This window comes from Anolis carolinensis, chromosome 4 (assembly GCF_035594765.1).
Source record: "Anolis carolinensis isolate JA03-04 chromosome 4, rAnoCar3.1.pri, whole genome shotgun sequence".
In the NCBI taxonomy this organism is placed as follows: Eukaryota; Metazoa; Chordata; class Lepidosauria; order Squamata; family Dactyloidae; genus Anolis; species Anolis carolinensis.
Window position 1 is genome coordinate 213282434 of NC_085844.1, and position 25582 is coordinate 213308015.

The following is a 25582-nucleotide window of genomic DNA, read 5'->3' on the forward strand; positions in this document are numbered from 1 at the left end:
AATGAACTGACTTTGGACTGATTTTAACTTTGCTTGATTTTAATTGGTTTTAATAATTTATGTTTTAATACTTGGTTTTAATTGTAATTGTTCTTTTTGAATTGTATGTTTGGCATCAAATTGCTGCCTGTTGTGAGGCTGCCCTGAGTCCCCTTCAGGGTGAGAAGAGCAGGGTACAAGTATGGGAAATAATAATAAATAAACATTGTAATGCTGTTTGGGTTTGCTAAATGCAATCCTTAGTAGCGAGTGAAGTTGTGGTGACTTTTGTGCATGGCTATGCTATCTCTTAAATGTTTCAACCACAACACTAAAATGGATGAGCATCCCTGACTTAGGTCCAGTTCACTATCCCCACTAATTGATGGCTTATTTATCCAAAATAAAATGGCTGAGGAAATCATATTTATTGTAAAACACAGTCACAAGTCATTTATCAGAAAGCAGTCCTGATAGGTTTAGCAGCATTTACATACTGATACATGTGTCTAGGATTACAGTTTTGCCGCACAAATATACTTCAGAATCATCTTCCAAATAATAGAATGGAGCTGGGAAAAACATATATTGTTCCTGTAAACATGTCTCCAAAGTAGCTGACAACATAAGTAACCATACAGACTTAAAGTAATCAAACATTACCCATACAGTAAAGAAAAAATCAACAATATCCTTTTAAACCCTAATCAGAAATACCTGCAAAGAATATACATTAGTTTAGAGAATTAGCAGTGTCTTCTTTTCTTCACTTTTGAGAAGTGTTTACTGTACCCTTTCTCTTATGGTGCCAACAACATCCATACTGAATTTGCTTTAATTTCTAAGCCTTGCGTTTTAGCTTTCCAGAGGTCTTGTGACAAGGCACAATGGTTTCAAGTGTCTACTAAAAAGTAATAGGGCTTTAATGGGGTATAAGAATGCACTCTGAAACAAGCTACGAAGTATGATATATGAAATGAAAAAAAACCCTTAACTATAAGGAGACTCTTCATAATCCACTTCTAGCAGATTCTTACTTACCAAAATTATGGAAACAGGTTTGATGTTGTCATTCAGCTCTCCAGCTTTCAGTGCTTCTCAACAGAACCAAATAAATCCATGTGATGCAGTGCACCATCACACCCTCCCATAGCAGCAGAGGCTAATAATTCACAAGGAATACGAGCCCCCTTTGAGGATGGAAAAGTATGTAGGGCAGTTGAAGAAGGGAACCAGGATCACACCACTAGCAGCACTGGGAAGGGAAATTAAATACTTTCCTACTGATGCAGCCACCCAGGGAAATGATCTGCATATACCTGGACGGAAGGGGGACTTGGAAATGAATTATTTCTGAGGAGCTTCTTTAGCTTTCCAAAGTGCATAGCCTAAAGAGCCGCTGCGATGTGATTGCTATTTGATCTACACCTCAGTGCTCCCAAGGGAAAGCCTTATTACCATGCAGTAGAGATATTCAGTTTGAACCAACACAAGGATTTATCTGAAGAAAAGGCATCTGATCTTATTTGGTTGAACAGTGATTAGGTATCAGGACTTAATTTCCCTTTGCTTCTCCTCCTTTCAATTTAGTAGCCAAGAGAGTAACTCAGACCCTTGATCCACTGTGAAGTGACACCATCATAAATAGCATCTTGTATTTGTTTTCAGATAAGTAGCTGTGTTAGTGTCCTGTTTGGAACTGGATTTTTATGATTCAAAACAATTTAAGAGGGAAACTGAAATTAGTAGTCATTTGGAGTAAACATATGCACGTGATGATGCAAAATTTATTAACTTTAATGAAGTGGTGAGGTAGGGTTTTAGATTACTATTAGAGATAAGCATTAGTAGAATTAAATATGTATAAAGGTGGTATCGATAGAAAATTAATTTTAAAGAAATCTGGCAGATGGAACAAAGTACATTATAGCTGGATTAATATGATACATCTATTAGATAAGTCAAGTAGAAGACATCTGATTGTTCAATAGTTGAATCTTTTTATAATGAAAAAGATACATTAAGAACAATTAACTTTTGTCCAGTTTTTTTAATTAGCGAAGTTGTATGCAGTAAGCATATCAAAAAAGAAAGCTTGAAAATAGATCTACATAGATTTCTGACACTTATCCTAGCAGTATAAAATGATATATTTTAAACATAAATATAACTGCCTTTTCTTGAAGATCATCTAATCTCTCTGGCTGCTTTAGAAAATATTTTAAAACATATATGTCTTTTTATCTCTTACAATGCCTTTACTATTGGTTAATAATATTAACCTTTTAATAAACTGGGCTGGTTTCAATGTTTGAACACCACATTTTTGTGATCTATAAATATATTTCTTAAACACTAACATGTAAGACTCAAAATTTGAAGTGTTCATTATAGTGCCCACCCATTTTAAAAAGGGAGAATTTATTTCACAATCTTTTGATTCTACAAGCTACATCTGGCCCAGGCAAGGTCTTCTGGCTTTTAAATTATTTTCCTGGGCCCAAATTGGCCCAGGAAAACCCCAGAAGTGTGACAAAAATGCCCCCAAGCTCCAAGAGAGTATTTGGAAGCAGAAATATATATTCCTTTTGCAGGGAATGTTGTCCTCCAAGGTTTCCTGAGGTTAAGACATCAGCTTGCCTTTCAAATTGCCCCCACTTCCCTATATGCTACTCTGCTTTTTTCCATGATTCTATTATAAAAAACAATGTATATACTGTACCATCATACTTCCACAAGGACACGAATTCTTACCATGCATTCTAATTGAAACAGTTGTTGAAAAATTTAATTAGTAATTTAGTGATGGAACATGCATCCTTATAGGAAAGAATGCCAAAGATCACCCTATGTACTTATAAAATTAAGCTACATATAATGAACAGCTTATCCTAAAACAGATCTTTCCCAGGTAACTAAATCCCATTGTGTTGTTGGCATATAAATCTTCCATGCAAAACTAAAGTTGAATTCTTACTCAGATATACAACATCAGAGTACAGCAATTTCCATCACTTAATACATTATTCTTCCCACACAGAAAGCCAGCATCAGTGCTCTAAAGCGGAGAAGCATCCAACTTTAGCACCTTCCATATACAGTTTCAAGTTGTTTTATTCAGATTCGCCACCCCAAAACTAGACAGGAGGCCCACGGTATTGGTTCAGTTTTCTCTTGCTCTTAAAAATAGAAAAATTAGCAGCAGGTGACACTGGAGGACTGGATTTTAATTTCAGCGTTACTAAATTCTGCAAGTATTTTATGTTGAACCAGGAAATGTGCAAATATGAGCATCACTCTTTTTTGGTTCAGGTACCTAATAAACTGCCAACGCAACGGCAAGTAAATTTCAATCACATAGGTTGTAAACAAACAGTACCTATGTTTTATCCAAATATAAAATGATCAAAAATTTAAACATGGTATAACCAAACATGTGGATTAGCTATCGTACCTATGCTCTACCAATTCTCCATTATAATAGCGCTAAATATTTTCAAAGTAATATTTTTCAGGGTTGTTGTATGTCTTTCGGGCTGTGTGGCCATGTTCCAGAAGTATTCTCTCCTGATGTTTCACCCACATCTATGGCAGGCATCCTCTGAGGATGTCTGCCATAGATGTGGGTGAAAGGTCAGGAGAGAATACTTCTGGAACATGGCCACACAGCCCGAAAGACATACAACCCTGTGATCCCGGCCATGAAAGCCTTCGACAACATAATATTTTTCATTTACAGCAGAGTTAGGCAAAGTGGTACCTACCCAAGGCCATTTGAACAGCTCTCAACTGATGTAGATTCTTTTTTTTCCTGCACAAACAATGCAAGGTCCCCTGAAAACTGATCTAAAATAGTTTGGCAGTCCATTTCTGGTTTTGAAGAACCAGCTTGTATATTAAGCCACTCTGCTGCCCCCAATTAACATAATCTGTATGGTCCTAAGGGCAAGAAACAACAACTACTCCTGGGTTCACCATAGTTGCCCACCCCTATTTGAACAAGTACAAATATAATACTAATTCATATTCAAGGATGAAAAGGTTTCTTCAGACAGATGAAGATTAAAGACATATATCACCTTTGGGGAGAATATGTTTGTTCTGCAGATGTGTCAAGTTTATGAGTAACAGATTTTTATAGGAGTGAATTACGCCATCAGATTGTCAACATTCCCTTTCATTATTTCTGAATTTACATAAAAGATCTAATTTTAAGGAGTCAAAATGGTCACACATTAAACTAAGCAGCATTCTCTCCAAGTGCAACTCTGAAGAAACTCAAATCCTTCAATAAAGAAACCGAAGGCTGCCTTTATAACTGGTTGGGACTTCCACAGCAGCTTATGCCAAAACAATCACCCTTCAAGTGATAAAATTAGAGCAATATAATTATTTTAATAACTCAGTCTCATAACTCATTGCGAGTCTCCTCTACACTCATCTATTATAAAACAGAACACAGCCGGCTTCAATGGCACACTATTATATGATGCAGGGGCGGGAAGCTCTGATACTGTATTGTTATTCCATTCCTTAAATTGATAACAGCAATTATACTGTAAAGGCCACAGTTTCAGGTCTTTCTGTAACAATACATTGCTTGGTCCTCTTAAGAAAAGGCATAACTAAGGAGTTTTTCAGGCATCTCATATCCACATTACAATTACGAAGTGCGACAATTCATAATTTAAATATTGTGAAAAATACAGAGACATCGAGGTGCATGGATGCAAGGAAAAGTCTTCAAGTGATGCTGCAACTTGCTTGTCCAATGATGCAGAAAAGGAAAAACAATGACTAATGATCATTGATACTGCCTATAGTCACCAAATGGAGAGGGTTGTAACTGAGAGGCGTCTTCTGAAAACTGAGGTCCTGTAAATAAAAATAACAGTATGTCAAACATGAAGCATGTCGCAACAGATATATTTTATGAGTACACATTTCAATTATTTACAGCTTATTCTATAAATGTGTTTTGAGAACTCATTACAAGACCAGCAACAGATTGAGGGATAAGTCAGTGCTACTTCCAGTAGCACACAAATTCTGAAGGAGATATTAAGGATGACTAAAGTGCTGGGAGCCAAAGCAGCAAGCCCAGGATGAGGCACAAGGATGCTTCACAGTTTATGTTTCCATAAACCTTAAAGTTTTTCTCGCATATCACTAATACTGGTAGTCCTCTTGAGGTACACTGAAGGATTCTGGCCTATAATTTGGGAATTAATGCCAAAGTCCAAGTCATGTTCCCAAAATCGAACTTGACAACTCAATGGATACATCAATATATAACTTGTTCAATGTTTGTCATGTTTTGAGGGAGACAATTTTTAAAATGTAGTGTCCCCAAATGACTTCCTGTTTTTTAATAATAATACTTCTGAATGAAATCCAATCCAATGCAAACTCAGTGGCACCAACTCCTAAATATCAATTTCTGTGATGTCGAAGGCTTTCATGGCCAGAATCACAAGGTTGTTGTGTGTTTTCAGGGCTGTATGGCCATGTTCCAGAAGTATTCTCTCCTGACGTTTCGCCCACAACCTCTGAGGATGCCTACCATAGATGTGGGCGAAACGTCAGAAGAGAATACTTCTGGAACATGGCCATACAGCCCAGAAAACACGCAACAACCCTATCCATTTTCTAGTAGTTTTAATTTTCACAAGGACTCCATTAGTTTTAATCATGAACAGTTAAACAGGGCTACATGAAATATTTAAGATTCCCATGAAACATTATCAAGTGCAGTTGGAAACTTAGCAAGATTCTCTAGCAGGAGTTTGAGAATGTGGCTATGGGCAGAAATATGTCCTACTTTTGGAAAATAACAACAGGACTTTATTCCCTTGAATACCAACTAAATAGAAACAGAAACAGGATTGCTTAAATATATGGTAGTACTTTCAGCTTACTATCTGGCTACTAAAATGAATATATATCTGTCCCCTTTCAACAGCTTTACTGGCTACCAGTCTATTCCCCAGCACAATCCCAAGTATTAGGTGTGGACGATTAAATATTTATACAAAGCCCTATATCCAAAGATCTTGGAGGCTTACAATAACGTCACTTTTAAAAGACTGAAAATATATTAAATTATTCATTACAAACTAGGAAAAACATTTTAAGATTATTAACAACCACAGACATGCACAAATTGGACAACATCAATTAGGCACAAAGATTTTGATTTTTAAAACCCCCATATTTTGATTTGGTACCGAAATAGTACTATTTTAGTATTGGCCTCCAAGCAGAGAATAATTTGCCATTTGCCTCATTGCCTTGACATGAAAATAAAATAAAAAACAAAAATGTGTTTGGAACTATACAGTTTTTTTTTTACTAAGGGGGGCAAAAACTCAAAACATGGACCAATCGGCAAGCCTCCAGATCCTAGAAAATATTGAAGATACTTTGTTAAATGATTGACAGTATCATTCATTGAAAACAAAAAAAAGCAGAATCTTGGTGGAAAATTAGATTTTGAAGCTCCTAGCAGTTTGGGTAAATAAACTGAGGGATCTGAGATTAAAACTGGGAAGGCACTGCATTTTTTCATCTATGCTCAGGTGAACATGGCAGATGTATGAATTTGTAAACAACAAACTAACAATCTAAATAAAACAGGTAATATATTTCACAGTAAAATATCAAATTTTGAGATATATATAGAACATGTTTTTGAAAAAAAAACCCTTTGCTGTATTGGAGCAACAGACCTCATATCTGTTGTTATTATTTCCATAGGTAATGGCAGAGGAAGGCCCTACAGATGTTGCTGAACTGCAACTCCTGTCAACCCTAGCTTATATAGCTAACATGGAAGGATTACAGTAACTATAGTCCAATATACTCCCTGGGTAAGGCAATATGGACATCCCTTTGAAAAGTAAGCACAGTCTGAAAACTGTTTTTCAGAAAGCTTTGACAACAAGTTTGCTGGAAAATGAACCACAAAAAAATCAAGAAACATGTTGTGAATAGTTTGCTCTCAGTTTCTAAGTCATAGGTTTTTATCAATGTGCCCTTCTCACTTACATGAAAGAAATCATGCATGCCTTTGAAACAACAGCTTATCACATTACTGGAATCCCAGATTCCGCAACAGATCTGTAACAGTTACTTCTCTACATTACACAAGCCTCGCTCCTACAATAAAGCTTTAAAAAAACTTCTTAAAGGCTTAGACTGGTCTTCACTTACATGAACACAAGTCAAAAGTTGGCCTATGATTTAGAGTAATGCCTCAAGCAAACATTACTAAGTTTAGCATTGTGAACTGTAAGTAACCTTACCATTTGGAAACTGTGCAGACGCAAACCTTGTTAATAGGATACCTGCTCCTTCAATTAAAGCCAAAAGAATTCCTCCCATAGCTGCTGACCCAAACATGGCAACGGGCCCATCTGAAAGAAGTAAAACAGAAAAATGTGGCTTAAAAATTATAAATGTCCCAGGTTATAGATCATTTCATTAAACAAATTGTTAAGAATATCAAATAGATGGTCAATAAAAGACTCCTTCTAACCCACAAATATTTTTCATTTCCCCCAAAAAGCAATTTGTGGGTGATGGAGGTCACCACAAACATAAAAACAAGCCTTAAGTCAAATGAGACTGATGCAGTGCATTTCCCCCCACCACTAATTTTCAAAATAACAGGTTTACTATGCATATGGTCCTGGGTGAATCTATAAAGCTATACAGTTTGAAAGAGCCAATGTGGTGTAATCATCTGAGCACTGGCCATGTCTCTGAGATAAGGGTTTCAATCCCCACTCAGCCATGGAAACTCATGCATAAATTTTGCCCCAAAAAACCCTTTAACAGATTCATTTTAGGGTCACCTGTCTCAGATGCAATCCTGCTATAGTTATTATATATTACAGATTTCATAATACATTCAATACAGTGGCAAAGAATAATCAGAAATATAAACTAGGAGATTTAGCACAGATAGTTTTCCAGTATTTCAATGATTTGACATACTTAAATAGAGCATTGATTCTGAAGGAAGTTCTTTTTTAAAAAGTTTTATTTTTCAATCACGTCCTTACTTCTGGCAGCTAATATGGCGCCAGTCAGGGCTCCACTGGTGATGGAGTTCCAAGGATCTTCTTTTCCTCTTGCTTTCACCATACTACAGTCAATCATGGAGAAGAGACCACCCCAGACAGCAAAGCTACCTGTTTGAAAGAGAAGGTTCTTTAGAACTTAGAACTGTCGACCAAACTATAACCAGTACCATATATATATATAAGTTGAAAAACACTGACAAATAAAAACCTGGGCCAACATATCCAGAGGTCAATGCTAGAAATGACCTGTGTTCCCTGCCATTTTGGGAGACTGGAGAGCAGAGTGGCAGCAGCCATTTTTAATGGGCACATACTCAAAGCTCTCACAAGACAGAAAAACGATAGTAATCCCCTATTAAATATCAGAACCACCACTCTGTTTCAGCTCAAATACCCAAAATGGCAGGCACACCACATTCTTTGGGCTCTTCAACATTGCTGTTGAACATCACTTGGGCCAAAAAGAGAAAAGTGAAAAAGAAGACAGGGCTTTCTTTCTCTGTTTTGGGCTGGGGGAGATAATGATGTGGGAGTGCTACTTCCACACCTCATCACAACAAGAGGGGCTTCTCACCTCAAGTCATTGCTTTCGCACTAGGTCCCTAACAGTGGCAGGTTGCTTTCATTGCTCTTTTCCCCATCTCTTTAAGGCCGTATTCTCACTCATGCTGCTTTCCCAATTTCTATTTATATAGACACTGACATTTTAAGATCAGCATGCAATTTACAATCTAAATTGTAACTCCTCAAATAGGGCCTAGGTTATGAGAGAAAAAAATTATCTAATTTCTCCATACCATAATTTTATATGCAGTAGAACCCCGGTTATCCAATTTAAACGGGCGGACCCAAACTCGGGTTACCCGGATTAATCGGATAACCCAATTGTAGGCCCAGGTGCCTAGTGGAGGGAGGAAACTTCTCTCTCCGGCAGGCCCTCCCTCCGGCAGGCGCATGGACCCAGGGAAGCGCGAGGCATGCTGCTGCTTAGCGACATGCCTCGTGCTACCCTAAAGGCCCAAGCACCGGGCAAAGGGAGAAGTTTTCTCCCTTTACCTGGTGCTTGGACCCAGGGAAGCGCGAGACATGCTGCTGCTTAGTGACATACCTCATGCTTCCCTAAAGGCCCAAGCGCCGGGCGAAGGGAGAAGTTTTCTCCCTTTGCTCGGCGCTTGGACCCAGGGAAGCAGGCCACGATCGCAGGCCGCTTCCTCCTGCCTCCCCCTCTCCTCTTGCGAGAAGGAGCTCCTTCTCGCGAGAGGAGAGGGAAGCGTTCCACCTCTTTCTCCTCTCACGCGAAGGAGCTCCTTCTCGCGAGGGGAGAGGCCAGAGGAAGCGGCCCGCGATCGCTGCTGCAGCAGCGTTCGTGGCCTACTTCCCTAGGCCTAGCCCTCGCCCCTTGGGAAGCAGCCCACGAGCGCTGCTAGGCAGCGGTGCTCGTGGGCTCCTTCCAAGGGGTGAGGGCTCCTTTGGGAGGAGAGGGGGAGGGGGGGCAGCGGCCCCTCAGATAATCCAGTGGATCGGTTTACCGGGCCTCGGTTTACCGAGGTTTTACTATATCTCTATAATGCCTGTTTTTCTAAACATCTACTGAAACTGCATATGAGAACTTTAAGATAGACAAAAGGAAGTAGTCCCTTACACAACACATTGTTCAACTGTAGAAGTTGTTACCATACCGTGTAGTGATGGTTGACTATTTAATTTACAAGGGAACAGGACACATTAAGAGAAGGTGGACAAAATTAGTCATGCTGACTATTTACCACATATAGTATTAAAGCCAATGTCTATATATTCCTTTGCTGTGTCACATGAACAGGAATGCACTGATATCCTAGTTTATGGACATTCCATGGCAAAGTGCTTGGCCACTGTATAACAGAATCAGTCTGTTGTCAGCTCCAGCAAGATTCTTCCTAAGTTTTCTCTTAAGAACATTGCTGCTCCTACTTTTTCACACTCACTACTATTGCCCCCATTCCTACCACATATACATAAAGTTGGTATCTTTTGAAAGAGCGAAACAGATAATTGCTTTCAAAGTAGTCTTCTCTGTATCTCAGAGTAGTAAAATGATGTGAGAGAAGATAATGTAGAAATAACATAATTACCTCCCAACTGTGGTGCTCTGGTTTTGATAGCTGTCAAACTACCCCTCAATCGGTAATTTACACCCTGCAAAAAATAAAAGTACAGAATCAGAGCAATGTCAATTAGTTAATCTAGTTACATATCCTATTTAGGATACATTCAACCTAATCTACAACTAAGAGCCCCCGGTGGCTAAACCCTTTGTGCCGGCAGAACTGCTGACAGAAAGGTCGGCAGTATGAATCTGGGGAGCGGGATGAGCTCTCCATGCGGGGACATGAGAGAAGCCTCCTATAGGATGGTAAAAGCATCAAACATCCGGGCGTCCCCTGTGCAATATCCTTGCAGACAGCCAATTCTCTCACACCAGGAACAACTTGCAGTTTCTCAAGTCGCTCCTGACATGAAAAAAACATATATTGAAACTGAGCTTCTGCATTTTGTTTTGAACTTTAGTTCTGTAAAGGTTGAGCAGGGCAGCTGATAACTAGAGATATTAAAGGTCTCTCATTTGTATGTCACCATACATCAAGGTCAATGTAACAGCAAATAACAACACTCCACTCAAGAGATGTTCCACATCCTTGCATGTTTGACATTGCAAGGAAGACTGTCTTGCATGAATATGGACTAGAAAATCCACTCTATCAAAGAGTTACTAGATTTATTGTTCTCTTTGTTTAATCTGAAACCCATATAAGATGAGGTTATTCCTTTTCATTTTCTCATAGAATCATAGATTCAGAATTGTATGAGACCACAAGGGCCACCCAGCCTAACCCCATGTCATGCAAGAAAAAACAATCAAAGCATTCCCAACAGGTTGAAAAACCTCCAGAGAAGGAGACACTACCACACTTTGAGGCAGCACACGCTACTGTCAAACAGGAAGTTTTTCCCAATGTTTAGATGGAATCTCTTTGCTTGTAGTTTGATTCTGTCACTCTGTGTCTTAGTTATCTGTCTGAATGCTTTCTTGTTTAAACAATTTCATAGCTCAATGGGATTAAAAATAAGTGTTACCCATAAATTTATTGTTCATATATTTGAGCAGAAGATAAGTGTTGCTTAACATTTGCTCAATTTTCTCTCCGAAATGCTTTCTTATCCTTTAGTAACACAATATGTAGCAGTAGGTTTGTTAAAGAATCTATATGAAGTTTTTTCTTAGGGGCCGGGCTGTGGCGCAGCTGTTGAGCAGCTGCCTTAAATCACTCTGACCATGAGGTCATGAGTTCGAGGCCAGCCCGTGGCGGGGTGAGCACCCGTCAATTAAAAATAAAAAATAGCCCCTGCTCGTTGCTGACCTAGCAACCCGAAAGATAGTTGCATCTATCAAGTAGGAGATAAGGTACCACTTATAAAGTGGGGAGGCAAGATTAACTAATTTACGACCTGGAATGAGGAAGTGCCGTCAGTGTGGATGATGAAGCAGCTGCTCCCCCCTGTGGCCAGAATCGAACATCCCCTCAGAAGAAGGTTAACTTGCCTCTGCGTGTGTCTCTCAGTCTCTGTTTGATGTGTTTATGGGCATTGAATGTTTGCCCTATGTGTGTTATAATGTGATCCGCCCTGAGTCCCCTTCGGGGTGAGAAGGGCGGAATATAAATACTGTAAATAAATAAATAAATAAATCTTTCCGCCTTGAATCACTGAAAACATTGCATACATATAATCTTGTTAACAAGTAATCATTTTAACTCACCACCGGAGCGTTTCTGAATCCTTTAATGGCTTGAAAGATGCCACCACCAATAGCTCCCATTGTGAAAGCACCACCACAGTCATCCACTATTCTCCATGGGCTACATGAATGAATGAAGACACACTTTAATGGACCCAGTATTAGAAATTTATCAGAGTAAACAAACTGATAACATTTTATTTTGTAACACAATTTATTTTATTTATTTACCACATTTATATCCCGCCCTTCTCACCCTGTAGGGGACTCAGAGTGGCCTTACAAAAAAGGCACAAATTTTATGCCATAAACATATATACGATAAAATCACAATAAATTAGAGTAACTAGTTAAAACATCTCAACATTAAAAACAAAGAAAACTACCACCATAATTAAAATCACATAATCCAAAGTCGTATTCCGTAGTCGTTCTAATTATCATTACACTATTCCACATTTCTTTAATTGCACTGCAGGTTACAAGTCCTAAAGTCACATTTTAACTTTTTTTTATGAAGGTCCGGAGGGAGTTGCTCTAATTTCTCTGGAGAGGGAGTTCCACAAGCAAGGGGGGCACCGCTGAGAAAGCCCTATCTCTTGTCCCCACCAATCGCACTTGTGATGGCGGTGGGAGAGAGAGCAGGGCCTCCCTGATAGATCTTAACCTCCGAGGTGGATCACAGAGGGAGATGTGTTCGGAAAGGTAAGCTGGGCCTGCACCACTTAGGATATTGGTTCTCAACCTGCAGTCCCCAGATGTTTTTGGCCTTCAACTCTCAGAAATCCTAATAGCTGGTAAACTGGCTGGGATTTCTGGAAATTGTAGGCCAAAAACACCAGGTTGAGAACTGGTTTAGGGCTTTATAGGCTTTTAATTGTGCTCAGTAGCAGACTGGCAGCTGGTGGAGCTGATGTAACGGGGGGGGGGGGGGGGTGTTCTATGCTCCTTGTACACCACCCCAGTGAGGAATCTGGCTACTACCCATTGGACCACTTTAAGCTTCCGAACAGTCTTCAAAGGCAACCTGATGTAGAGCGCATTGCAGTAGTCTATTTGAGATGTAACGAGAGCATGGACTACCATGGCCAAGTCTGCCTTCTCAAGGTACAGGTGCAACCCCTTTTCCTTCCTATGGTTGGACCCAAAAGCATGCCAGGAATCTACGAAGCATTTTTTTTTTAAATGACAATCAATTTATTTATTACATTTGATTAACAGCACAACTGGACAGCATTGAGCCATGGCAGTTAAAGTGGTGTCAAACTGCATTAATTGTACAGTGTAGAACAGTGGTTCTCAACCTGTAGGTCCCCAGGTGTTTTGGCCTACAACTCCCAGCAATCCCAGCCAGTTTACCAGCTGTTATGATTTCTGGGAGTTGAAGAACAAAACATCTGGGGACCCACAGGTTGAGAACCACTGGTGTAGAAACATCCTTGGATTCCAGAATACCTGGTTATGCATACACATGCATAATGAGGTATCCCAAAGGAGGTATACAATTTAAATGGAAGAAATTCATTTATGTTTAGACCAGGCATGGGCAAACTTGGCCTTCGCTCCAGGTGTTTTGGACTTCAACTCCCACCATTCCGAACAGCCTCAGGCCCCTTCCTTTCCCCCCTCAGCTGCTTAAGGAAAAGGAAAGAGCCTGAGGCTGTTAGGAATGGTGGGAGTTGAAGTCCAAAACACCTGGAGGGCCAAAGTTTGCCCATGCCTGGTTTAGACTAATACACATAGCCTGAAGGTAATACACAAACTATAAATAATTTTTGTAAATGAAACAAAGTTTTGTTGTATGTCTTTCGGGCTGTGTGGCCATGTTTCAGAAGAATTCTCTCCTGACGTTTTGCCCACATCTATGGCAAGCATCCTCAGAGGCTGTGTGGCATGGATAAACTAGGCAAGGAAAGGAATATATATATATATATACTAGCTGTGCCCGGCCACGCGTTGCTGTGGCGAAGTATGGTGGTATGGGAAATAAAGTATTGAGGAATTGGTGGTAGTTAAGGTCAAGGGTCAACGTTTTCCCCAGACATTAAGTCCAGTCGTGTCTGACTCTGGAGGTTGGTGCTCATCTCCATTTCTAAGCCGAAGAGCCGGCGTTGTCCATAGACTCCTCCAAGGTCATGTGGGATGACTACATGGAGCGGCGTTACCTTCCCGCCGGAGCAGTACCTATTGATGCACTCACATTTGCATGTTTTCGAACTTCTGGGTTGGCAGAAGCTGGGGCTAACAGTGGGGGCTCTCTCCGCTCCCCCAATTCAAACCTGTGGCCTTTCGGTCCAGAAGTTCAGCAGCTCAGCGCTTTAACACGCTGCGCCATCAGGGGATATTATTTCCTAAAGGTTGTGAATATACAATATTTCTGATTGGTTTTTTTTGTTTGTTGGAGGCAAGTATGAATGCTGCAATTAGGAAAAATGATTAGGATGTAATGGCCTTGCAGCTTTAAAGCCTGGCTGTTTCCTCCCTGAGTGAATTTTTTGTTGGGAGGTGTTAGCTGGCCCTGATTGTTTCCTGTCTGGAATTCCCTTGTTTTCAGAGTGCTGTTGTTTGCGATATTTTATGTGCTTCTACTGTCTGTGGCCCTGAGAAAACAGGATTTGCCAGACTTTGATGATGGGAATACTTTGTTGGGAGGTGTTAGCTGGCCCCGATTGTTTCCTGTGTGGAATTCCCCTGTTTATTTACTGTCCTGGTTTTAGAGATTATATTGTTCTGCATTATTGGCTCCTGTGGTCAAAGTCTAACTGTTGTGTGACTGTTGTGTTGAAAGAGAGCCAGGTACTTAAGTTGATTGACAGCAGGCATTGTCCCCTGTTAATTGAGTTTCTGGGAAAGCTTTATTTGCCAGTGTGAGTTTCTGCCAGAGCCTGATCGCAGAAGGGCAGTTGGTTCTCGCAGAAGCAGAGGCAGCAGGAGGACATTTTTGCTCCCTGGCTTCAGGTAGGATTTGGCTAAGATTTGGCTAAGATTTTAAACTGAGTGTGGGCTTGGCTCCTGTGGTCAAAGTCTAACTGTTGTGTGACTGTTGTGTTGAAAGAGAGCCAGGTACTTAAGTTGACTGACAGCAGGCATTGTCCCCTGTTAATTGAGTTTCTGGGAAAGCTTTATTTGCCAGTGTGAGTTTCTGCCAGAGCCTGATCGCAGAAGGGCAGTTGGTTCTCGCAGAAGCAGAGGCAGCAGGAGGACATTTTTGCTCCCTGGCTTCAGGTAGGATTTGGCTAAGATTTGGCTAAGATTTTAAACTGAGTGTGGGCTTGGCTCCTGTGGTCAAAGTCTAACTGTTGTGTGACTGTTGTGTTGAAAGAGAGCCAGGTACTTAAGTTGATTGACAGCAGGCATTGTCCCCTGTTAATTGAGTTTCTGGGAAAGCTTTATTTGCCAGTGTGAGTTTCTGCCAGAGCCTGATCCCAGAAGGGCAGTTGGTTCTCGCAGAAGCAGAGGCAGCAGGAGGACATTTTTGCTCCCTGGCTTCAGGTAGGATTTGGCTAAGATTTGGCTAAGATTTTAAACTGAGTGTGGGCTTGGCTCCTGTGGTCAAAGTCTAACTGTTGTGTGACTGTTGTGTTGAAAGAGAGCCAGGTACTTAAGTTGATTGACAGCAGGCATTGTCCCCTGTTAATTAAGTTTCTGGGAAAGCTTTATTTGCCAGGCACCTTTACTAACTATCCTTTGCAGTACATACAGGAAACAAAGCAACATAAACAAATACACAAAGAGGTGGTTTGTTGCAGTTTGCACATAAAGTGCGTGCATATTACTTAACTGTACAAAGATCCCACTTGGCCACCACGCTCGCCAAGAGATGCAACAAAAGCAAAACATTCCCATCACATGCACCAGCTGTGGCATGTTCCGCTTTTTCACACAAAAACTAGACAACTACATCTGCTCCAAATGCAAACAGATGACTCTGATGGAGCAGAGGATCCAACAGCTCGAGCACCGTATTAAGACCCTTAAGGACATTCAGGCACTCGAGCTCTTCTTGGACACTGCACAACACGCTGCTGTAGATCAGCAGCCTGCATCACACCAACACCACCAAGACCATGATCAGGAACCTTATGGGGAGATAAACTCAAAGGTAGACAACCCTCAGGCTTGGAAGGAGGTCACCCATAGAAGGAGACGCAGGACCAGGCAGCCTCCGCAGAACTCCTCTGCTCAGCTGCATTTACACAACAGATTTGAAATTCTTACATCATTAACATACAATCAGGAAACACATCTTGTGGAGGACCACAGTTTCTTAGATACCACTCAGTGGACCACCCTGGATCAATGCGCAGGGGATAGCCCTGACGGGGACAGTGCATCACCACAGTCACACTTATGTAATCATGCAAATGCTCCATCCCCAATCATAGACCAGGAGCAACAGGAACATCCTTGGGAGAGTAATGGGCTCTCGGATGTATCTCAATGGATTGTCATTGATGAATGCACTGGGGATGTTGAGGAGGAGGACAACACTTTACACCTACATGATTCACTTCAACAGGAACACTCTTCAGGGGACATACACACTGTCTTGCACAAAAGGGACCCTGTCAATCCTCAAAGGAAACAGGTCTTGGTAGTAGGTGACTCCCTCCTTAGAGGAACGGAAGCCATCATTTCCAGACCGGATGGGATGGCTCGAGAAACATGCTGCCTCCCGGGGGCAAAAATACACCATATCACTCAGAGGCTCAGCAGGCTCCTAAAGCCCCATCACCCTCCCCACCTTATGTTGATTCATGTAGGTACCAATGACACCGCTAGGCATACTTTTCAAAAGATCACAAATGATTTTCGAGCTCTGGGAACAAAGCTAAAACTGTATAATGTACATGTGATCTTTTCATCCCTCCTCCCTGTTGTAGGACACGGCTCTACAAGGGCCGGAAAAATAGTACAGGTCAATAACTGGCTCAGAAAATGGTGTCAAGAGGAGCATTTTGGCTTCCTTGACCATGGTCTACTCTTCCAAGAGGATGGACTACTGGCAAGCGATGGGGTGCATCTCACACAAGTAGGAAAACATCTTTTTGCACACAGACTCACAAACCTCATCAGGCGCACTTTAAACTAGATCCACTGGGGGAGGGGAACAACAGCCTGGCGAACACTATATTACCCACGACCACAGGGAACCGCCGAAAGGCTAAACGGAGGGCTGCACAAACACAGCAAGGACCAAGTACAGAGAGCACAATAATCCCAAATAAACAGTTCGAGGGGAGGTCACAGGGGCTTACATGTCTTTACACTAATGCTCAGAGCATGGGAAATAAGCAAGACGAACTCCAACTCCTAGCACAGCACCACACATACGATGTCATAGGCATCACTGAAACCTGGTGGGATGACTCCCATCACTGGAATTTAACCATTGAGGGCTATAACCTCTTTCACAGAAATAGAACAAAGGGGAGAGGAGGGGGAGTAGCTTTATATGTCAAAAACAGTTACGTTGCAGAAGAAATGCAAGACTGTAATCCGGGAAACCAGCTTGAAAGCATCTGGATAAGAATCAAGGGAACCGGGACTCAAAAAGATCTTGTCGTGGGTGTCTACTACAGACCTCCGAGTCAGGATGAAGGACTTGATGAAGCCTTCTGTCAACAGCTGACCAAACAGGCACAAAGAAGAGATATAGTAGTCATGGGCGATTTCAATTATCCCGATATCTGCTGGAAAACAAACTCAGCCAAGAGTACAAAGTCCAACAAATTCCTCACTTGCCTTGCAGATAATTTTATGGTCCAGAAGGTAGAAGAGGCAACAAGGGGATCAGCAACTCTTGATCTAATCTTAACAAATGTGGAAGACCTGATCAATACAGTTGAAGTGGTTGGATCCTTAGGGGCAAGTGACCATGTGCTCCTGCAGTTTGCAATACAAAGGAATGCTGAAACTAAGACAAGTCGAACACGCATTCTGGACTTTAAGAGAGCTGACTTCCAAAAAATGAAGGAATTACTGAGCGGCATTCCATGGACGCCGATATTAAAAAACAAGGGAGTTAAGGATGGATGGGAGTTTTTCAAAAGTGAAATACTCAAGGCGCAAATGCAAACAGTGTCAACAAAGAAGAAAAATAAGACAAGTGCAAAGAAGCCAGAATGGATGTCCAAAGAACTTCTAACTGAGCTAAAGCTCAAAAGTGACATGCACAAGAAGTGGAAAAGGGGAGAAATCACCAAAGAAGAATTCAAACGTATAGCCAACACCTGTAGGGAAAAGGTTCGCAAGGCTAAAGCGCAAAATGAGCTCAGGCTTGCCAGGGACATAAAAAACAACAAAAAAGGCTTTTTTGCTTACGTTGGTAGAAAAAGGAAGAAAAAGGAGGCGATAGGGCCATTGCAAGGAGAAGATGGGGTGATGGCGACAGGGGACAGGGAAAAGGCAGAACTACTTAATGCCTTCTTTGCCTCGGTCTTCTCAGAAAAAGAAAGCCATCTTCAACCTCAGCAACACGGAATGGACGAAGGATTGGGGGAAATCCAACCCCAAATAGGGAAACAAGTTGTCCAGGAACACTTGGCCTCTCTAAACGAATTCAAGTCCCCAGGGCCAGATCAGCTACACCCAAGAGTACTGAAGGAACTAGCGGAAGTTATTTCAGAACCACTGGCAATTATCTTCGAGAGTTCTTGGAGAACGGGAGAAGTCCCAGCAGATTGGAGGAGGGCGAATGTGGTCCCTATCTTCAAGAAGGGAAAAAAGAACGACCCAAACAATTACCGTCCGGTCAGCCTCACATCAATACCAGGCAAAATTCTGAAAAAGATCATTAAGGAAGTGGTCTGCGAACACTTAGAAACAAATGCGGTCATTGCTAATAGTCAACACGGATTTACCAAAAACAAGTCATGCCAGACTAATCTGATCTCTTTTTTCGATAGAGTTACGAGTTGGGTCGATACAGGGAATGCTGTGGATGTAGCCTACCTGGATTTCAGTAAGGCCTTCGACAAAGTCCCCCACGACCTTCTGGCAAGGAAACTAGTAAAATGTGGGCTAGACAAAACTACGGTTAGGTGGATCTGTAATTGGCTAAGCGAACGAACCCAAAGGGTGCTCACCAATGCGTCGTCTTCATCATGGAAAGAAGTGACAAGTGGAGTGCCGCAGGGCTCCGTCCTGGGCCCGGTTCTGTTCAACATCTTTATTAACGACTTAGACGAAGGGTTAGAAGGCACGATCATCAAGTTTGCAGACGACACAAAACTGGGAGGGATAGCTAACACTCCAGAAGACAGGAGCAGAATTCAAAACGATCTTGACAGACTAGAGAGATGGGCCAAAACTAACAAAATGAAGTTCAACAGGGACAAATGCAAGATACTTCACTTCGGCAGAAAAAATGGAAATCAAAGATACAGAATGGGGGACGCCTGGCTTGACAGCAGTGTGTGCGAAAAAGACCTTGGAGTCCTCGTGGACAACAAGTTAAACATGAGCCAACAATGTGATGCGGCTGCTAAAAAAGCCAATGGGATTCTGGCCTGCATCAATAGGGGAATAGCGTCTAGATCCAGGGAAGTTATGCTCCCCCTCTATTCTGCCTTGGTCAGACCACACCTGGAATACTGTGTCCAATTTTGGGCACCACAGTTGAAGGGAGATGTTGACAAGCTGGAAAGCGTCCAGAGGAGGGCGACTAAAATGATTAAGGGTCTGGAGAACAAGCCCTATGAGGAGCGGCTTAAAGAGCTGGGCATGTTTAGCCTGCAGAAGAGAAGGCTGAGAGGAGACATGATAGCCATGTACAAATATGTGAAGGGAAGTCATAGGGAAGAGGGAGCAAGCTTGTTTTCTGCTGCCCTGCAGACTAGGACACGGAACAATGGCTTCAAAATACAGGAAAGGAGATTCCACCTGAACATCAGGAAGAACTTCCTCACTGTGAGAGCTGTTCGACAGTGGAACTCTCTCCCCGGGGCTGTGGTGGAGGCTCCTTCCTTGGAGGCTTTTAAGCAGAGGCTGGATGGCCATCTGTCGGGGGTGCTTTGAATGCGATTTCCTGCTTCTTGGCAGGGGGTTGGACTAGATGGCCCATGTGGTCTCTTCCAACTCTACTATTCTATGATTCTATGATTCTATGATTCTATCCCAGTAATTATTTCATATTAAAGAAGAATCTCACTTATCCAACATTCGCTTATACAATGTTCTGGATTATCCAACGCAGTCTGCCTTTTCATAATCAATGTTTTTGTAGTCAGTGTTTTAAATTCATTGTGATATTTTAGTGGTAAATTTGTAAATACAGTACAGTAGTCTCTCACTTATCCAACATAAATGGGCCGGCAGAACGTTGGATAAGCGAATATGTTGGATAATGAGGAATTAAGGATAACCCTATTAAACATCAAATTAAGTTATGATTTTACAAATTAAGCACCAAAACATCATGTTAGACAACAAATTTGTCAGAAAAAGTAGTTCAGTACACAGTAATGCTATATAGTAATTACTGTATTTATGAATTTAGCACCAAAATATCACAATATATTGAAAGCATTGACTACAAAAATGCGTTGGATAATCCAGAACGTTGGATAAGCGAGTGTTGGATAAGTGAGACTCTACTGTAAATACTACATAGCATTACTGCGCATGGAACTACTTTTTCTGTCAAATTTGTTGTATAATATGATGTTTTGGTGCTTAATTTGTATAACGATTACCTAATTTGATGTTTAATTGGCTTTTCCTGAATCCCTTCTTATTATCCAACATATTCACTTATCCTGCCGGCCTGTTTACGTTGGATAAGTGAGACTCTGCTGTATATTGATAATCTTAAATTATCTGCTTAGAACTGGATTATATGAGGCCCCTTCTTCACAGCTGTATAAAATGCACACTGAAGTGGATTATATGGCAGTGTGGAGTCAAGATAATCCAGTGCAAAGCAGATAATATAAGATTATAAATGGGTTATATAGCTGTGTGGAAGGGCCTTGAGTCTACACTGCCATATAATCCAGTGCAAATTAGATAATCTGTGGAAGAAGTCTAAATGAGGCCTAAATCTGCCTGTCCCCTAACTGAAACCTGGCTGTCCCTTGGTTGCTAGGCAACCAAGTGGGAAGAGATTAGCCCTCTAAACTGGCAGCAATTGGATAAAAAAAATTATTGCTCTCCCTCTAATTAGGACTTTATTTTTCTTGTATCAACCTTGAGGCGTGGATGATGGGTTGTGTTGTCAAATTTTGAGGTTGGGGGGCCTGTACTTTTGTTGTTTTGTGAATTGCCGTGATGCCATCACTCTTTTATATATATAGATATATATTCCTTTCCTAGTTTATCCATGCCACAACCCTGTGATCCCGGCCATGAAAGCCTTCGACAACACATGAAACAAAGTTTGACATTGCCTCAGCCTCCCATTGGGACAATCCTGGGGCATTTTGGATATTACCGCATAAGGGATGTAGAACCGACCCACATGTCTCAATGCTATGTAATCCTAGGCGCTGTGATTGTGCAAGGCCTTTAGCCTTCTCTGCCAAAGAAAGGTGCTGCCTCACCGAACTACAAATCCCAGGAGTCCCTAGCATGGAGCCATGACAGTGAAAGTGATGCCATTCTACAGGTACTCAAAGAGGCCGACCAGTCATTCGTTACCGAGAGGAGGCCCAAGGCCCTGGAGCCCAGAGGAGAGCCAAGCGTCCCATGAGGAGCGCCTGACCCTCCTTCGCCCGGCACAAGGTCACTTCTGGCCTCACAGTGAGAGGAGAGAGTGGGCCAGGGAAGGAGGGGGAAACGCTGCTCGCCATCCCACGGCTCCCCTTCGCCTCCCTCTCCCTCTCCCGCCCGAAAGAGGAGAGAGGCCAAGGAAAAACAGCAGCAGCAGCAGCATCTCACCAAGGCTCCCGCGCGTACTCCTCCATCTTGGATCCCCGGCTTCAACTCAACACACGCGGGTCACGTGATCCCCGGCCTTGACGTCAATCTCTCCCGGTGCCATCCTGATTGGCCGCCCTGAAAGATAGAGGCGGGCCCGAGGGAGAAAGCCCTGGGCGCATAGATAGAAGAAATTTGTAGAGTGATGCGTCTGTCTTGTGGAGAAATGGAAACTAACAAGAAATTTGGCTTCTGGAGGCGAAGTAGTTGCAGGATAAAGTCAAGGCTCGTGTGGAAATGTTGCTTGGTTAGGCCTCCAAGATCAATAGCGAAGCCTTGTATTTGTAACAGCTGTAATGCTGCAGACTGAGGAAGATGCTGGCAGGTGAAGTGAAGATGTGTTGTTGAAGGCTTTCATGACCAGAATCACAAGGTTGCTGTGAGTTTTCCGAGCTGTATGGACATGTTCCACGTGGATTTCTGGACCACTCTAACAACCACCATGTCAGATTACATAGCGAAGCCATTGAAATCCACAAGCATGTGGAGAATTTCAACGGAAAAGAGGGAAACATGAAAATGAACAAAATCTGACTACCAGTATTTTTTTTAAAAAAAAACAAAACCTAAAATCAGCACAGTAAATAAAGAACAACACTCAGAAAACGGGAAATCCAGACATGAATCAATCAGGGCCAGCTAACACCTCCCAACAAAGGATTTCCCCACGCAGGAAGCAACCAAGCTTTGAAGCTGCAAGGCTATTCAATGCTAATCAAGGTAATCAATTGCAATATTCACACTTGCCTCAAACAGACAAGAGTTCTCTATCCCACCCTGAACATTCCACAGATATATATTACTCCTATTTTATTTATCTACTGTGTTTCCCCGAAAATAAGACAGTGTCTTATATTAATTTTTGCTCCCAAAGATGTGCTAGGTCTTATTTTCAGGGGATGTTTTATTTTTCCATTTATTGTTGAACAAAAAAATGATCATTTATTATATACTGTACAGTAGTTCTCATCACAAACCAGCATAACCAGACAAACTGTGAATCCTATCAAGAATTTCTTGTTACTACCATTATTTCCATGTACAACTGGTATGTACATTTACCAATCCTGAATGCTCTGGTGTTCTGTTTGGCAGGCGCTGGGCATGCTTCCAAACAAAAACTTTGCTAGGTCTTACTTTCGGGGGAGGCCTTATATTTAGCAATTCAGCAAAACTTCTACTAGGTCTTATTTTTCGGGGATGTCTTATTTTTGGGGAAACAGGGTATATACCTGGGGCTGCACAAAAATGGCTCAGGTAGAAAGGGGTGCTGAGTGGAAAGGTTTTTTAAGAAGCCCTATTCTAGCGCATCTGAGGTGCATGGAAAGGGACAGGCAAGGCGATGCCATGCAGTGACAGAGGTTGCCAGAAGATGGGGCACATATTCCCCTTACCATACATCAAGGGAACCACTGACAGCATAGTGAAACTGATGAAGAAGCACAACCTACACACTATCTACAGATCCACCGAGAAAATCCAACAAATGCTATGTTCAGCAAAGAGCAAGAGGGATCCTCTCACCTCTGCAGGAGTCTACCGTATACCATGCAGCCGTGAACATATGTGAAAGGCAAACAGAGAAAATGGGAAACAACAAACATTACAAGCAGTATTTCAGTTCTGTCTCTGCAATAACAGGTAAAAGAGGACAACTACAGCCCATCTAATTTTGTTTTGCTGCCTAATAATAATAATAATAATAATAATAATTTTATTTCTTACCTGCCTCTCCTCGTGGCTCAAGATGGATTACAGCATAAATACATAAACATTGTAAAGATTATATATATATATATATATATGTATTTTTATAAAAGGTACATATAATTATTATTATTATTATTATTTCTTGCCCTCCTCACAATTTGGGGATGGGGTACAACACTGCTGAAACACACATTCACCCTAAATATTAAGACATGTTCCTAGTTTGTTTGTTTTTTCATGTCAGGAGTAACTTGAGATGCTTCTGGAGTGAGAGAATTGGCCGTCTGCAAGTTGCCCAGGGGACGCCCGGATGTTTTGATGTTTTTACCATCCTTGTGGGAGGCTTTTCTCATGTCCCTGCATGGAGCTGGAGCTGATAGAGGGAGCTCTCCCCAGGTGGGATTTGAACCTGGCAGCCTTCAGGTCAGTAACCCAACCTTCAAGTCACGAGGCTTTAATCCACTACTCCACCGGGGGTTCCTTATGTTCCTAGTAAAATACATAGAGCAGAGATTAAAAAGAGGACACAAGTTTAAAATGCATTATTAAAACTGACTGGGTAGCTAATAATAATAATAATAATAATAATAATAATAATAACTTTATTCTTATACCCCGCCCCATCTCCCCGAAGGGACTCGGTGCGGCTTACATGGGGCCAAGCCCGGAACAACAATATAAAAGCAAAAGCAAACAATAAAAACAGATCAATCAGCAATAAAACATCAAACAATGATAAAAACAGTCATAGAAGTCACATACAAAAATAAAATCTTAAAATCCCAATGATCTGGGTCAAGGTGCAAAATATGTCGATGTCATCAGGGAGGGGAGATTACCCAGCTGTCATAGTCAATTAAAGTGCAATTATAATACTGGGGAAGACATACCTGAGGGTCTAATACTGAGTAGGCAAACAGGTCAATCCCACAGGGATCAGTCATCAAAGGCCTTCTGGAAGAGCCAGGTTTTCAGGCCCTTTCATTTACAAACTGACAATCTTACTCCCGCCAGGATGCTCTTCTATTTGCTCTGACAGAGAGGCTGAGAAGAGGCCTGTCCAGACACAGCACTTATTGGGGTGAGGCATCTCGGCCCGTTACATGTTTAGGGTTACAGTTACCATAATCCTTTACTGTGAGTCGGAATGTCTGGATGTGATGGGAACTGTAGGTCAAAACATGTGGAGGATTAAAGTTTCTCACTTCACATAGAAAGTCATGTGAAATAAACCACATATACAGAAAGAGTAAAAGACCTACATTGTGTGTTCATGTAACATGATGATGAGATGGAAATCCACATGTACGTGTATGATATGGAGAGCAAATGTAGGTCTCTTCTCTCATCCACAGCATAAGGCACATCTGCATTGTTGAAGGAATGTAGTTTGACCCCATTTTACTGCCATGGCTCAATGCTATGGTATCATTGGAGTTGTAGCTTTGCAAGATTTTTATCATTTTCTACTCAATAGTGCTAGTGCCTTGCCAAACTAGAATTCCCAGAATTCCATAGCATTGAGCCATGGCAGTTAAAGTGGGGTCAATTTGCACAATTAAATTTTTTTCTTGCTCACCACTTAACAGTGGTTAGATTATTTTGCTCAGCTTTTTTCCCATGGGAGATTGTTGAGATATAAAATCTAATCCTCACATACTTAGCAGTAAATTCATGACCTTATTCCATAGCACACATGTGTGAAACTCAGGGCCCACAGGTCGAATCCAGTCTTCCATATCATTTTATGTGGCCCTCCAGATGCTGGACTGCAATTCCTTTATGCCTCATCATTAAACATCTTGACTAGATCTGATAGGGATTGTGATACAGTAACATCTGGAAGGCTGCAGTTCTGTTTAGTTAGGGTAGTGGGTTTTAGGTTTATATACAAGGTAGATGATGACTGCCTTTTAAATGTCCTTTAACATTTCCCCAAACTCAGAACCACAAGTGCTGTTGGGTTGCAATTCCCATCATCTCCAGGCTGCAGGGTGAATAATCAAAAGTGATGGGAGTTGTTTTTTAATCACATCTGGAGACCCAAATAGGGTAAAAACTGAAAAGCACTGACCAATATGTAAAAAAATATAGTTTTCCCTCTGTAGAT

At 41.5% G+C, this 25582-nt stretch overlaps 2 protein-coding genes across 3 annotated transcripts in view; one reads left to right on the forward strand and one right to left on the reverse strand.

The window, feature by feature from the left end:
• Positions 1 to 388: 388 nt before the first annotated feature.
• timm17a (translocase of inner mitochondrial membrane 17A) lies at positions 389 to 21856 on the reverse strand. Its single transcript, XM_003220463.4, has 6 exons — positions 21724 to 21856; positions 11866 to 11965; positions 10181 to 10244; positions 8046 to 8174; positions 7284 to 7394; positions 389 to 4854 (listed from the first exon to the last, which is right to left on the reverse strand). The coding sequence occupies exons 1-6, from the start codon at positions 21747 to 21749 to the stop codon at positions 4784 to 4786; spliced, it is 501 nt and encodes a 166-aa protein (XP_003220511.1). The 5' UTR covers positions 21750 to 21856; the 3' UTR covers positions 389 to 4783.
• Positions 21857 to 22256: 400 nt separating this feature from the next.
• Positions 22257 to 25582, forward strand: part of lmod1 (leiomodin 1) — a 33142-nt gene continuing 29816 nt past the window's right edge. Inside the window, exon 1 of one of the 2 annotated variants that reach the window (XM_062979716.1) lies at positions 22257 to 22482. In XM_062979716.1, the coding sequence (XP_062835786.1) occupies positions 22383 to 22482 (100 nt within the window). In that variant the 5' untranslated portion in view covers positions 22257 to 22382. Of the gene's footprint in view, positions 22483 to 23111; positions 23404 to 25582 lie in introns of those variants that run through there. The other variant, XM_008109930.3, reaches the window with a different exon arrangement.

Excerpts from the sequence above, each read along its gene's own strand:
- timm17a (XM_003220463.4), bottom strand. The coding sequence starts at position 21,749 with ATGGAGGAGTACGCGCGGGAGCCTTG. Across the intron at positions 10,245-11,865 it reads GATTCAGAAACGCTCCGGTG|GGTGTAAATTACCGATTGAG; the intron begins GTGAGTTAAAAT and ends TATTTTTTGCAG. Across the intron at positions 8,175-10,180 it reads CAGAGCACCACAGTTGGGAG|GTAGCTTTGCTGTCTGGGGT; the intron begins GTAATTATGTTA and ends TCTTTCAAACAG.